The sequence below is a fragment of the Corvus cornix genome, chromosome 20, assembly GCF_000738735.6.
Source record: "Corvus cornix cornix isolate S_Up_H32 chromosome 20, ASM73873v5, whole genome shotgun sequence".
In the NCBI taxonomy this organism is placed as follows: Eukaryota; Metazoa; Chordata; class Aves; order Passeriformes; family Corvidae; genus Corvus; species Corvus cornix.
In genome coordinates this window covers 10,966,705-10,979,942 of record NC_046349.1, presented here as the reverse complement: position 1 = coordinate 10,979,942, position 13,238 = coordinate 10,966,705, and the positions used below count along the sequence as shown (strand labels likewise).

Genomic DNA, 13,238 nt, shown 5'->3' with positions numbered 1-13,238 from the left:
CTTGTACTATTGCATTTATTTTAATTTTCCTATTAAATTATAATTCTGGCTTGCGATCTCTCACTGGTTTGTTTTCAAACTAACGCACTTGTGTGATGGCTTTTGGGTGGAAGAGGACTCTCTGGGGTTGTTATATCAGCTTTCAAATAAGCTTTGCAGAGCTCGCTCTCGTTTCAAAGTCTGAAATCATAGAGAAGCAGCTCTCCTGGGCATAAACCCAGATAAACCCAGCTCCTGTTGAAAGTAAAGTTGTGTGTTTATTATTAGCAAACAACGGTGAAGTTATTAGGGAATGGCATTTCCAAGGAACTGTTGAATCAAGACACGTGTTTACTGTTAGTTGTAAAATGGCAATAAAATTGCAGCCATAGTCCATTTATTGTGTGTGGAGGTGGCAGGTGCAGACTGACTGAAGCAACCCAACACCATGGGAGGACTGAGCTTTGCTTGGAGTCAGTTCAGTTTGACAGAAACAACAGTTCGGTTTTTTCACTTTGTCTGACGGGGTGGAAATACCTGCACTCCTCTGGGGCTGCTCACGGGGCTGGATGCAGGTGGAAATGCTGGTGGAAAAGCCCTGGGCTGCAGGGAGCCATCACACAATGTTCCACAGACCCACGTCTGCTACACCTGGATGCTCTCACCTCCCATGGCAGGGTCTTCCCAGATCCCCCATGGTCCTGCTGCGCCCCTTGGAGCTGCTCATCATCCTGCTGCTCCTGCAGGTGGGTGTGGGCTGGGATGTGGGCAGGGGGTCTGGCTGCACAGGAGGCATGGCAGGAAGATGGAGCCAGGATCTCCTTGGGGTGCTGAGCAATAGGATGAGAGGCAATGGGCAGGAGATGGCAACAGAACACTCCACCTGAACATGAGGAAAACTTCACTGTGCAGGTGGCTGGGCCCTGGAACAGGCTGAATGGAGAGGTGATGCAGTCTCCTTCCCTGGAAACACTCAGAATCCATGTGGACACAATCCTGAGTAGTGTTCTTGAGGGGACCTGCTGGAGTAGGGAGGCTGGACCAGGTGATCTCCAGTGCTCCCCTCCACCTTAACCCCTCTGTGAGTCTGTTTGTCCCCACACGGTGCCTCCGAAACAGGCGGTTCCTCTGTTCCAGCTCCTGGGCTCAGGTCTCTGGGAAGGGCTTTCTAGGGATGGGGACCCTCTGCTCATTCTGCTGGGGGTACCGGAGTGTTCACACCTGGCTGAGCATGCTGGTGCCTGGTGGTGACCCTGCCATGTGAATCATCATCCCCCCCAGGAATTCAGTGGCATTTCCATGCGTGTTTCTGTGGGATTCATGGTCCTGTACCGGGTTGTTCCTTTCTAGCAGTGCCCATGGCTGGAATGGAGACAGCTTTACCCCATGGCCGTGCTGGCACACACGAGGGGTGGGGAAGCCAGAAAATACCCATTAAAGCTTCTAAAATCATTAAAAGTGACTACACATAGAAAAGGGGAAAACAGCCTGTTCAGGGGGTCCAGCAAGGCTGAACCTGGAGAAAATCCAACATAGACAACTTGCAAGTGCCGAGTTGAAGCCTTGTTTGCTGTTTATACATGACAGAGCTTTTTCCTGGGTATAAACAGCTTTACAGCTCTAAGGCATTACTGGTGAACCCAATTCATTGCTCAGCAGGTTTATAAACTGACAGTTTTACAAGTGTTTTCTTTCTTTAGAATAAAGTCACGGGGTAAAGGCCTTTGCCTGAGTCTGGGCAGGCAGAGATCTGTTCCACTTTTGCAAACATTTGATAGGATGAGTAACAAACCCCAAGATTTTCAAGGACAGTGTTGGGAAGGAGGAGAAAGGTGTCCAAGTGACCTGTGAGCTAATGGCAATGATTTAATTTGAGCACTGTCATAGTCCTTGGAGGTGAAAGATTTCCAGTAAAAAGCAGTGTTTGAGGCAGGGAAGGAAGCTTGCATTTATAAAAAGGCAAAATGTGCCAATTTGGGTGTAGCCACCATTCTCAGTGATTCACTTTACTCATCTGAGTTAGAGATTTACTTCTGGTAAATCAGCTGTGCTTGGAACACTTCAAGTCACACCACAGAGCCCCTGAGACTCTGAAATACCTCCCAGACTTAACTCTTTTTTGCAAAAGTCAGTTTATGTCCTGTCAATACCAGACAATTTCTAAAGGAGCACTGGACACAGAGAGACAGGAGTGAATATTTAAAAAACCTGGAGATACTTGATTTGGGAAAAGCCACAGAGATGATACCATGGACTGGTATCTGTTTGGACACAGCATTTTTATGGGGACTGGCATCGTCTGACCAGAGGAATTGCCCTTAAACTGTCATGGCATTCATTTGGAATGAGATAGATGATATTTATGATAATATTTGTGGACTTAAGAGTTAGATACAATTCAATACAATACTGTCAAAACTGGATCAATATGTTTCTGTGAAAGCAAATTCCTCACAGACAAGACATCAAGGTTTTCTAGTGACTCACACTTGTCACAATCACTTTCCTTTTTTTCACAAGGTTCCTGCTGCTGACAGTTTTTCTCCTGAAATTGAAGATTCCAGTTTAAGACAAGCCATCAGAACAAAGAGTATTCAGGTTTGTAGTCAATATTATGTAATAACAGATAACAACAGCTAGTGTGCAAACTGTGACACTAAACCCACTTCTTTATCCAACAGGGGATGGATTCTTATCAGTCAGACTGTCTGCGACCTCTGAAGCGAACAAAAAGGACCTGGATTATCACTACCATTGCTATTCAAGAGGAGGACAAAGGACCATTCCCCAAATATGCTGGACAGGTACAAGCCACCTTGTAGGAAAAGTTCTGCTTGAAGCTCAGTGAGGCATTCATCACCTCAAATTGTACACTAAAATACCTCAGGGAGCAGAAGGCAAGAAGTGTGCATTAAACAGCAACTTTATAAAACTTACTTGTCCAAACTTGTCTAATTTCCATGGAGATAGGGAGAACTGTGAGGTGGGAGGGATTTACCGGTCCTCCCTGTGGGAAGTTGCAAGGACACTCAGGGGAAAGAAGATTATGGAGAGGGAGTGGTAAGAGGCTCCCCCTGCACACTGTGCAGTGGTGCTGCAGACAGGGAGCTGTGGGGTTGGCTGAGATCAGGAAAGGCCCCATCTGCAAAGGGAAGGGGGGGCAGAAAGAGAATTGATCTAAATTATTTTTATTTGTCTTCCATCTTCCCTGCTTACGTTGCACTGTCCTACTTCTCTCTTCAAAAGCTGTTCAATAACAAATCATATAATACATCACTGAAGTATTTAATCAGTGGACCTGGGGTAGATGAGCCTCCAGAGGTTGGATTGTTTTCCATAGAAGATGATGCCAATGGACACGTGTACGTCCATCGCACCATCGACAGGGAGAGGACCCCAGCTTTTCAGGTAACACACTTGCACAGGACACTTCTAACTGTCTGCAAAGGTTAATTGTTCTCTCATGGCTAAATGCGTCACAGGAATGAGACACACCTATAATAATGTTAAATGTGTATTTTCATGACCTGCTTTTCTTACCTTGCACACACGAATAAATGCTAAATCAATTGGCTCAGCAGAGACCAATTAAATTCCACATCACTATTCATTACAAATCTCTGTGGCTTCTTTGAACTTCCACAAATATCTACATACTCCTTTTTGACCTTTCTGGTATGACCCCTGATCATAACCTGAAAACTTAAAAAGCTGTCCTGAAATTCAAAATGTGTTACAGCTCTGGTGGCCAGAACACTGAGTTGTAAACACAACCCCCCAGTCAGGAGAATGCAAGCAGATAGTCATGTGTCACAAAAAAGTGGGTGTTCCTGGAGGAGCTGCAAAGCTCTATTACTGGAACTTTACATAAGAGGAAGCATATGTTTCTCCTTAAAAAGCAGGTAAGTGTTCACAAGAAGGAAGTGCAATGAAAGAAACGTGGTAACAAGTTTATGAATGAAATATGTGAGTGTGGGTTTGTTTTCGTCCTGAAAAAAAAATAATTCAGTCGTGGTCTCCTTATGTTTATTCTGTAATGATATCTATTTGTGTCTCTGTGGATTAACTGTACCCAAATTATAGCTCTTCATGTGGTATTCTGTACGACATCTTGCCTTTTAGGCAGCCATTTCAAATAATCCAGCTCCAGTAAAAATATTGTTTTACTTTTAAAAATGTTGTTTGAGGCCCAGGATGACCATTATGAATCTACTACCTTTGAAAGGTGAAATAATGATTTAACCATGTGATTGAAAGCCAATGCTAAGCAAATTTGATGGAAGCAGCTTCAAAACTGAAGGTTTTCTGTTCTATTCTGATATCTAAATTGTGCTGTTCAGTTCATTCTGATGTCTGTGTTGCTACTCATTTAGATTCGTTTTGATATTGAGAGCAGAAAATCTGGTGAGTTGTTGGACCGCCCTATATTTTTCAAGATAAAGGTCAAAGATGTTAATGACAATGCACCAGAGTTTTCCAAGGAAGAATACGGCACTACAATAAGAGAGAACCACAGTGAAGGTAAGTGCCACCCCAACAACAATTATTACTGACGGTTCTTATCCTAATTCCTTCATAGTTATTATCCCTTTCCTACTAAATCTATTCCTCTCTCTACTTTTTACTTAAACACTCATGAGTTTAGGGACAATTTCCTGTTTCCTACCTTTCAACCCCTTTCCCGATTAACCTCAATTTACACTAGAATATCATTGGAGACATTCTGGAAAAAATTCCAAGATACCTTGTCTTAACTGCAAGCCACGACTGTAGCAGGCTGATCTCAGCTGTGGATTTGGAAGCTACACAAGCACCCAGCATCACAGGAGATGGTCAGACACTGCTCAGAAATACAAAGACTTAGTCTGGGTGCATACTCACGTGGTGTCAACTCCTCAGGAGCTGACATGAAAAAATAGTAAGTGTTTTTGATGAAGTAATTTCAGAAGCACGGTAATTTTGTTCTCTAACAGCTCTTCAGGAACATTTGCCACCCAAATGAAGTAGTGACCAGAGTCTGTACAGGGATAACCATGACCACAGGAAAAGCTGCAGGTTTTCTTAGGAGTTGTGTGTTTAAGAGCCTGCAGACAGGCCTGAGAAACTCCACACTGAGACTAAACACTCCCATTAATATCTCAATTCTTCATCCTAGATGAGCCAGTTATCCAAGTCACAGCCTTGGACAAAGACGAAGCCGGCACTGCGAACTCACAGGTGTCCTATTCTATAGGAATGCAAATGCCCTCTCCAGATGGGCTCACATTTAACATTGATCCTACCACAGGATCAATATTTCTGTCAGGCTGCCTGGATTATAAGGTGATGTATATTTAGCATCTTCTCACCATTTAATATATGGTACGTGTTCACTGCACCGTTACCAGCTACAAGGGGAAGGACAGTCTCACATCCAGCTGTGGCTGGCAAAATGTGGGAACTGCTTCTGAACTAAGTTTCAGGAACTTCCTTGTTTCTGCTTTTCAGACTGCCAACTCTTTCAAGCTTCTAATTAAAGCCAGTGACCATGGAAGTCCCCAGCTGTCATCTACTGCAACAGTGACTATTGCTGTTGAAGATGCAAACAACCACCTCCCTGTATTTACTAGCGATAATGTAAGGGAAAACATTATTACTTCACTGAGACTTTCTAAATACAGCTCAGTCCTTCCAACTGCTAAATGCACACAGCAGTGGAAATAGAAACCCCCAGAACTGCAGAACCAGGACAAAACATGTGCAAATGAGATTCATCTGTCAGATGAAAATCTCTTAAAGCGCTAAATGTTGTTAATTTTCTCTGTATGGCACGAGAAGGCTTTTGCCTCACTGGAAACATAAGGAAGTTGACAGATCAGCTTATTCTGACATCTGGGAAGCTGAGGTGCTGACTGCCCAGAGCAGTGGTGGCTGCTCCACCCCTGGAAGTGTTCAAGACCAGGTTGGGCAGGGCTTTAAACCACCTGGTCTCCTGAGAGGTGTCCCTGCCCACAGCAGGGGTTGGAACTAGGTGGCCTTTAGGGTCCCCTCCAACCCAAACCATTCTATGATTACAATCTGCTCTCTATTTTAAAATCCTAAATAAACTATCCCAGCCAAACCCAGCACATGTATCCAGAGTGCTGAGTCATGCCAGGTACTGGTCTGTGTAAATATTTGAGGTTGTGAAGGGCAGGAAGAGATACAGTAGGGTTACAACAGTGTGTACAAGGTTACCTACAAAAGCCAACACCTTCACCAGTGTCTCCCACCTGGTGTTTGGAAGACCTGAGGGAATAATGTTAGATCACTTGCAAAAACAGGTTTACACAAGAAGCCTGTGCTTTGTCATTAGCTCCTATCTAGTGAAATTCTGACCCTTCTCACAGCTGTGATTTGTTCCCTCTCTCTGAATATCACCTTTTATTGCATTTTTAAAAGTTGTGATGCAAGGACAATGCTGTTTGTATATTAGAAGGCAAGAGCCTGAATTTTCAGCTCTCAACCAGTGACCAATTAACTTTAAGAAAGAAAGGCAAACAAATTACATATTATTGCCATCTCATCACTCCTTAGGTGATTTAATTGCCATTTCTCAGTCTGCCTATGGAATGCTAGTTAGGCAAGCTGGTGGCTACATTGCACCATCAAAAACTTAAGCCATTTTGATGAAATTACGTAAGATAGATAGATATCATCCTTATTTCCTTCCTTTTACTTCCCAGTACCAGTTGCAGATTTCAGCAGGAGAAGAACATCTGGCTGTGTTACGGCTCCAAGTGGAAGATAAAGATTCTCCCAACACTCCAGCGTGGAGAGCAAAATACAGAATAGTAAAGGGCAATGAGAAGGAGCAGTTCACCATTAAGACAGATCCAGCCACAAATGAAGGCATTCTGAGTGTTATCAAGGTGAGGAGATAACAGCAATAGATAAGCTGGGCATGACAATGTGTCACGTGGCCTGTCTTATTGTGAAAATCAGAGTCAGCTGACTTGAGTGAGTGTTATCAAGGTGAGGAGATAACAGCAATAGATAAGCTGGGCATGACAATGTGTCAAGTGGCCTGTCTTATTGTGAAAATCAGAGTCAGCTGACTTGGTAAACTCATCTCACCTGTGCTCCAGGTAACAGAGGTGACTGCCAAAACAAAGGTCATAACTGCTAATTTAACTGTTTTTGTCTTGGGTTTTCAGCCTCTCAGCTATGAAGGTGACTCTGAGATGAGACTTGTCATTTCTGTAGCAAATGAAGAACCTTTCTTCTGGTGTAAAAATGGCATTGTGATGATCTCTAATCTGGAAACCACAAACACAGCTGTGAACATCAAGGTCTTACAGTCACAACGTGCCCCAAGGTTTCATCCTCCTATCCTTATTGTCCAAAAGGAAGATTCAATGAAGCCTGGGAGGGTATTTAGAAAGTACCCTGCCACATATCCAGATGATGTGCCAAATAAGATAAAGTAAGTGGAGATGTTCCAACTCTCAGAATAAGAATAGGAATATATATTTATATATTATATAGCTATTATATAATAGCTTAGGAATGTAAAGAGGTTTGCAAGTGTAGTTTGGTACCCAAAATCCATTTAAAATAATAATTTGTAATTTTTCCCTTTCTTTTTCAGATATGAACTAGCCCATGACCCAGATGGTTGGCTGAATGTGGATGAGAACTCTGGTGTTCTTACTGTGGCAAAAGAATTTGATCAAGAATCCCCTTTTTTGAACAACAGCCTGTACACCATTATTGTTCATGCTACTGATCGTGGTAAGCAGCCAGTCAGAGAATATTCAAGCAGTGTTTGGACTGTGAGATGAGGTGCATGTTGAACATAAAAAGATAGCAAGACTAAGGATCTAAGTGGTTAATGGATAATAAAACACCCTAATGTTCATACCTTGTGCTATGTGTGACTGGTAGGATAAACCAGGTAGATCCTGCCAATGGACTGGCACTTGCCAATACCCTGTTGTGTTTTTCTGTTTCTTTTGCTCCTACCCAGGCGTTCCACCACAGACTGGCACTGGAACCATCCTGCTTTACTTGTCTGACATTAATGATCATATGCCATCATTGGTGGCTGCTTCTTTAGACATGTGTGACAAACAAGAAGGGACACCTCTCGTTATAGAAGCCAAGCCTGCTCTGGCCCATTCACGTTCGGGGCCATTTACATTTGAGCTGGCTGAGGACTCTGAAGATGTGAAGCGTAACTGGACATTAGGAAGGAACTTTGGTGAGTTCTTCCTTTTGTGTTCTTCCTGAGTTTATTGTCAGTTGTGGGCCCTCTGGTTATTTCACTGTCTCTTACCTTTATGGTTTGTTACTGATGAGTCTCAGTGAGACTGAAATGATGGGAAAGAACAGCCTTCAAAATATGAAGTTATGGCAGTTTGTAAAAAGTGACATTGCTCCTCATCTCTGCGGAGGGCAGGACCAGCAGCAATGTGGTCAGGCTGCAGAAAGGGGGATAATGCAGCTGAGGAACCACTTCTTCATTTGATTAAGTGCCTAAGGAATTCCAGAGGTTATCAGGGAGCTGTGCCAGTGTGCAGTCAGGCTGGGACAGATCTCTGTCCAGAAGGCTCAGAGAGGTGATGAAGTGGGATGTAATTTAATCCTATTTGCTATGGTGCATTAAGGCTGGAAAAAGTATTTGAAACTGGGGTGCAAATGAGCTTCCTTTATCAACACAAGGGACTGTAGAATATTAGACTTCTTTCTGTGAGTCTTGAAATGATTCACTTGTGTTTTTAGGGCAGTCAGTTGAACTTCTGATGTTAAGAAGCCTCCCACAAGGCAGCTACTTGGTGCCCATCATTATTCAGGACAGGCAAGGATTTTCGACAAGGCAGAACCAAAACATCAAGCTCTGCTTTTGCCCAGATGGACACACATGTAAACATTCACCAGTTCTACAAGCAGCAGTGGGACTTGGAAGCGGTGCCATTGCGATAATACTGATGGCTTTGTTATTACTACTGGGTAAGTAAACTCCTAAGTTGGACATGCAGGTTCTCTGGCATCTGCCCACTGGGTCTCACTGCAATTGCAGCTGATGAGCTCAAATCTATTAAAATCATGATTGTTTTCCATCTAGATGATGACTGGAAAATGTAAATTGTCATTAAGCTAAACTCTAGTAGAACATAGCAAATATTTTTATTTGCATTGAATACAACCAAATACTTGACTTTTTTTGACATTTACTGTGTCCTGGCAATCTGAAAGTAATGAAATTCTCCCATAGGGTTACCCTTGTTCTGGAGCTGGTTCCTCTGTACCAGCTCATGTTGGTTAATGTTGGAGAGAAGAACTGCTGATTCCTTATCTGAAGAAAAATCAATACATTATCTGAGCACTGTTTCTCTGGTTACCTGTGCATGATCTGTCCTGTCTGCCTGCTCAGTCTCACCACTCCAACCAAGAATTCCATCTGTACAGCTGCACTGCTGGGGTTTCCCAAGAGAGCTCCTTTGGAATTGGGCTGGGAACCTCTCCCACCACTGTATTGAGCCAAACACATCTATTCCCAGTGCCAATTTCTCCTTTCCCTTTCTCCTCTACAGTCTCCAGCATTGTGCTTTGCCAGTGTTACAGGTCAGGGACTAAAAGCAAAGCCATTACTCCACCCCAGGAAGGTGAACAGACTTTAATCAACTACAATGAAGAGAGCAGAAGCTCTTTTTCTGAGGTGAGTGTAACAGAATATATCGACACTACCCCACCAGTGAAGTGTAGCTGAATGTGCTACTAATCATCTCTTTAGTTATGTTTCCTCTGGTTTTGGTATTGAGCAAAATAAAGCTTTTTTTGGCACTAAGCCTGTCTGGGGAGCTGTGCTCTGCATGGGCTGGATAATGCCACTCTGGTGACAGACTGTTACCACTCCTACCCTTCTTCAGTATCAGCAGGACCTTCCCAGGTGCCTCATCCTGCTGGTGAATCCGACAGGTGAGGAAGCATAGCACCTCTTGTCACTCTACTACACACACATCCTGGTGTGTGCAACAAGGAAGCAAATGAAAATGGAAAATGGAATAATCTGCAGAGGTGTGATCCTTCACACTTGGTTCAGTTCCTTATTAACACCATCCCTCTCCCTGTGTGCAGGCTGGGCTGGCTATTACACATGGTGCTACTCTACCACCTGTGTCTGTGGAAGCTGGAAAAGAAGTGATTGCTGAGGTAACTGCCTGGTTCTTGATGAAAATGTACTTTTCTATACCAAGGGAAGTGGTAGCCCAAGAATTAGGTCTGGTATTAATAGTAGTGGGAAGAATAATGCAATATCATTCAATTAGAAAATAACTATCACTTGTTGGAGTAACTGGAGAAGGCAGAATAAAAGAAATGGATGTATCAGAGAGAAAGATAGTTGGAGCTATTTGTGAGTGAAAGAAATGTCAGAAGGTGACTTTATGCTGGTCAAACCTGAGATGCTGTGCTTGTCTTCCAGAATGGCCATTTCACTGGTTATGGGTCATCCCAAGAAAGACACCTGGATTGCTTCATGGAGACAGTGGACAAAACACTGGCTCAGGTAAGAAATGAGTGCAACTCCTCATCTCAGAAGCACTGCAATTGAAAGCAAGGGATATATTTTATGGGAAAACATTCAAGACTTTGTTGAAAATACCTTTTTTCCTAGACTGAATTGCCCTTCAGGTGAGAGAAGTGGGGCTAAAATGCTTTCTGTGCCTAAGCAGGGTTAAAGTCTTGTCACCTGCTCTTACACTTCTGTGCTGTCAGGGAAATTCTAATTCCTCTGGCCATGCCCTATCTGATCTCTGCATGTTTACAGTCCTGTCCTTTGGCCTCCTTGGCCAGACTGCAGGCCCTACCAGCCAGGGTCACTTGCCAACTCTGGTCCAGGAGAGAACAAACTCCCTTTTGTGCCTCATTTGTACCCTGGGGAAAGTTCAGGCTCTGGAGCTTGTGCAGCTGGAAGTTTCTGTAGAACTCTTCCTTGTCAGACAAAGACTCATATCCTTCCCTGTAAATTCCTGCCTAATTTGCATGCCAAAATTTCCTTTAATTTTCAAAAGGGCAGAAGGAGCTTTTGTGCTGACTTGCCTTGTTTCTTGCCTTCTCTAGAAAGTGTATTACCAAAGCACGCTGGAAGATTACGGGGACCTCTGTGAACCTTGCAGATTCACTGAGGAAGGGGAACTAGAACCCAATAACTCCCCCTGCTCCATCTCCATTGGCAGTGAGGACTTGCCTGCTGATTTTTTGAACACTCTGGGACCAATGTTTTCTGCTTTGGAAGAAATCTGTCAGAAGTGATCTCCATCATTCAATAATGTCAGAAAGCTGTGACTGTGGTGTTGCAAAGGCTTCTGGCAGGAGCACTGACAGTTTCAGAAAAAAAGGACTATCTGTACTTGGAAGCGTTGCAGTGTTTGCACCATGAGTACCTGGCCTTTCATTCTTCCTGCCTGACCTGTTTGCATGTGGGCAGCCAAGGACCTGGCATGTCTGGAAGGTCCACTCTACTGTGCAGAGGTGATGGAGGGATTGTGGCATATTTGTGCACACTGACACAAATAAAAGATCTGATATTAAGAATCCTCAATTCATTATGCAAAGGAAAAAAAAACCCAGATCTACTAGGCCTGAAATTCCAGGCAGAGTTCCATAGGGAAATAAGTCAGCTTTGAAGAGACAATTCAGTTACCTGCTAGACCAGTGTATGGTCCTTTCTCCAGTAAGTGGTCTCTTTAAATCCAACATTAACTTTATATCCTTTATATATGACACTGAAACATCGAAGAGAAAGTTCACTTCTCCTCTGGGTCCACACACTTGGGACAGGCATGCACCATCCTTCCTTTAAGCATGAAAGAGGCACTTTTGGTGCTTGTGTGCTGTGCTGGCATCTGCTGGCTGTTGGTATCACAACACTGCTGTAAATACCCTAAATGCTGAGAAATTGTTGTCAGACAAGGTTATTCCTTTCAGTGAAGTAACTACCTGCTCTAAATTAGCCACAAGTGCCTCTGAGGGGGAAATTCGTGGGTTCCCTCAAGCACTGTTGATGAAACAGATGAAATGATAAAGAAGGGACAGTATCAAATTTCCCTATTAGGAAAGCACGGATGTTACTTTTACATTTGGAGGTTTGGACATGTCTGCCTGTGTGTGACTGACCTATGCTCAGTTATGGCATGAAGGCTGTGGGTCTTGAGGGAAGCGCAGCTCAGGAGATTGTGTTCTGCCATCAGGTAGGTTATACACGCAGGAAGTGTTACAATTAGTTACAAATCTTCCTCCTGCTCTATTAAAATCCTGTGCTGAAAGAAAAATGTTTTGCCTACGGAAAGCACTAAGTCTGGGAGCTAAGCCACTGTTTTTGTGTTTCAAAGTTTACTTAAACAATAAATTATGCTTTTGCTCCAATATTATTAACTAATAATTCAAGGCTGGGAACTTCAGTCAAGTGTGATAAAAGAATTTGGCTGAGTGGCAGGCAGCTACGTGTTCCTAAATGCCAGCAGCAATATCTGTTTACACAATAAATCACTCCTGTAATAAACTGTCTTTAATTTATAACTCCAGATGGAAGTCTTCAAGGCAGGCCAGTGACTTAGCAGCACTGCTAGTAACTGAGGTGACATTTTTATTGCAGGTGATAACCATATTGGTAAGATGAGAGTTATGCTGTGTTTTGCTATTTCTTCTGAAAATTACGCAAGACTGAAAATAATCACGGACGTGGTTCTGTGTGTTTATTGCTTGAGTAAACTCCTGTTGGGTTTGGAGCACAGCATGCCTGCAGTCACCCAAACGTGAGATGTGATCAGACCCATGGTTGCTAATGTTGGTAAAGTTCTCTCTCTCTTGCATGGGAGAAAAAGAACTGTTTTATTGAAAACCTATTTCTTGGGAAATGAGAATGTTCCCTGAAGGTTCTCACAACTGTACACCCTGTGCCCACACAGGTGGTAACATTCAGTATTTCAGTGTCTTCAAGGATTTGAAGACCTGCACACACTAAGCTAATACAGCTTCCCAGCACCATTGTGAGATAAAGATGCAGTGTTCACACTCAAAAGAGCAGAAATTTAGGCTGAAAGAGCTGCTTGGTTGACCACAGTCACACAGAGCTGTGCCAAACTAAGGAGTGGTACTTATCAATTGTGCTGCATGTCTATCTTGCCTTCCACCAACAATGTTTCGCAGCAGCTTTAACCCTGTTCCTTTTGAGCAGACCTGAGGGAAATGTGCTCTGCTGTGGTCGTTTCAGACTAGTACAAAATCTCAAATATCTA

At 43.3% G+C, this 13,238-nt stretch overlaps 1 protein-coding gene across 1 annotated transcript; it reads left to right on the top strand.

Moving 5' to 3' along the window:
• The first annotated feature begins 36 nt into the window (after nt 1-36).
• CDH26 (cadherin 26) lies at nt 37-12,297 on the top strand. The gene is made up of 15 exons (XM_039563184.1): nt 37-2,577; nt 2,661-2,783; nt 3,226-3,387; nt 4,353-4,500; nt 5,135-5,301; nt 5,467-5,595; nt 6,684-6,869; nt 7,155-7,423; nt 7,589-7,731; nt 7,967-8,200; nt 8,722-8,949; nt 9,534-9,658; nt 10,078-10,152; nt 10,424-10,507; nt 11,062-12,297. Exons 2-15 carry the CDS (start codon nt 2,664-2,666, stop codon nt 11,251-11,253), a joined length of 2,262 nt encoding a protein of 753 aa, XP_039419118.1. The 5' UTR covers nt 37-2,577; nt 2,661-2,663; the 3' UTR covers nt 11,254-12,297.
• Nucleotides 12,298-13,238: the final 941 nt, after the last annotated feature.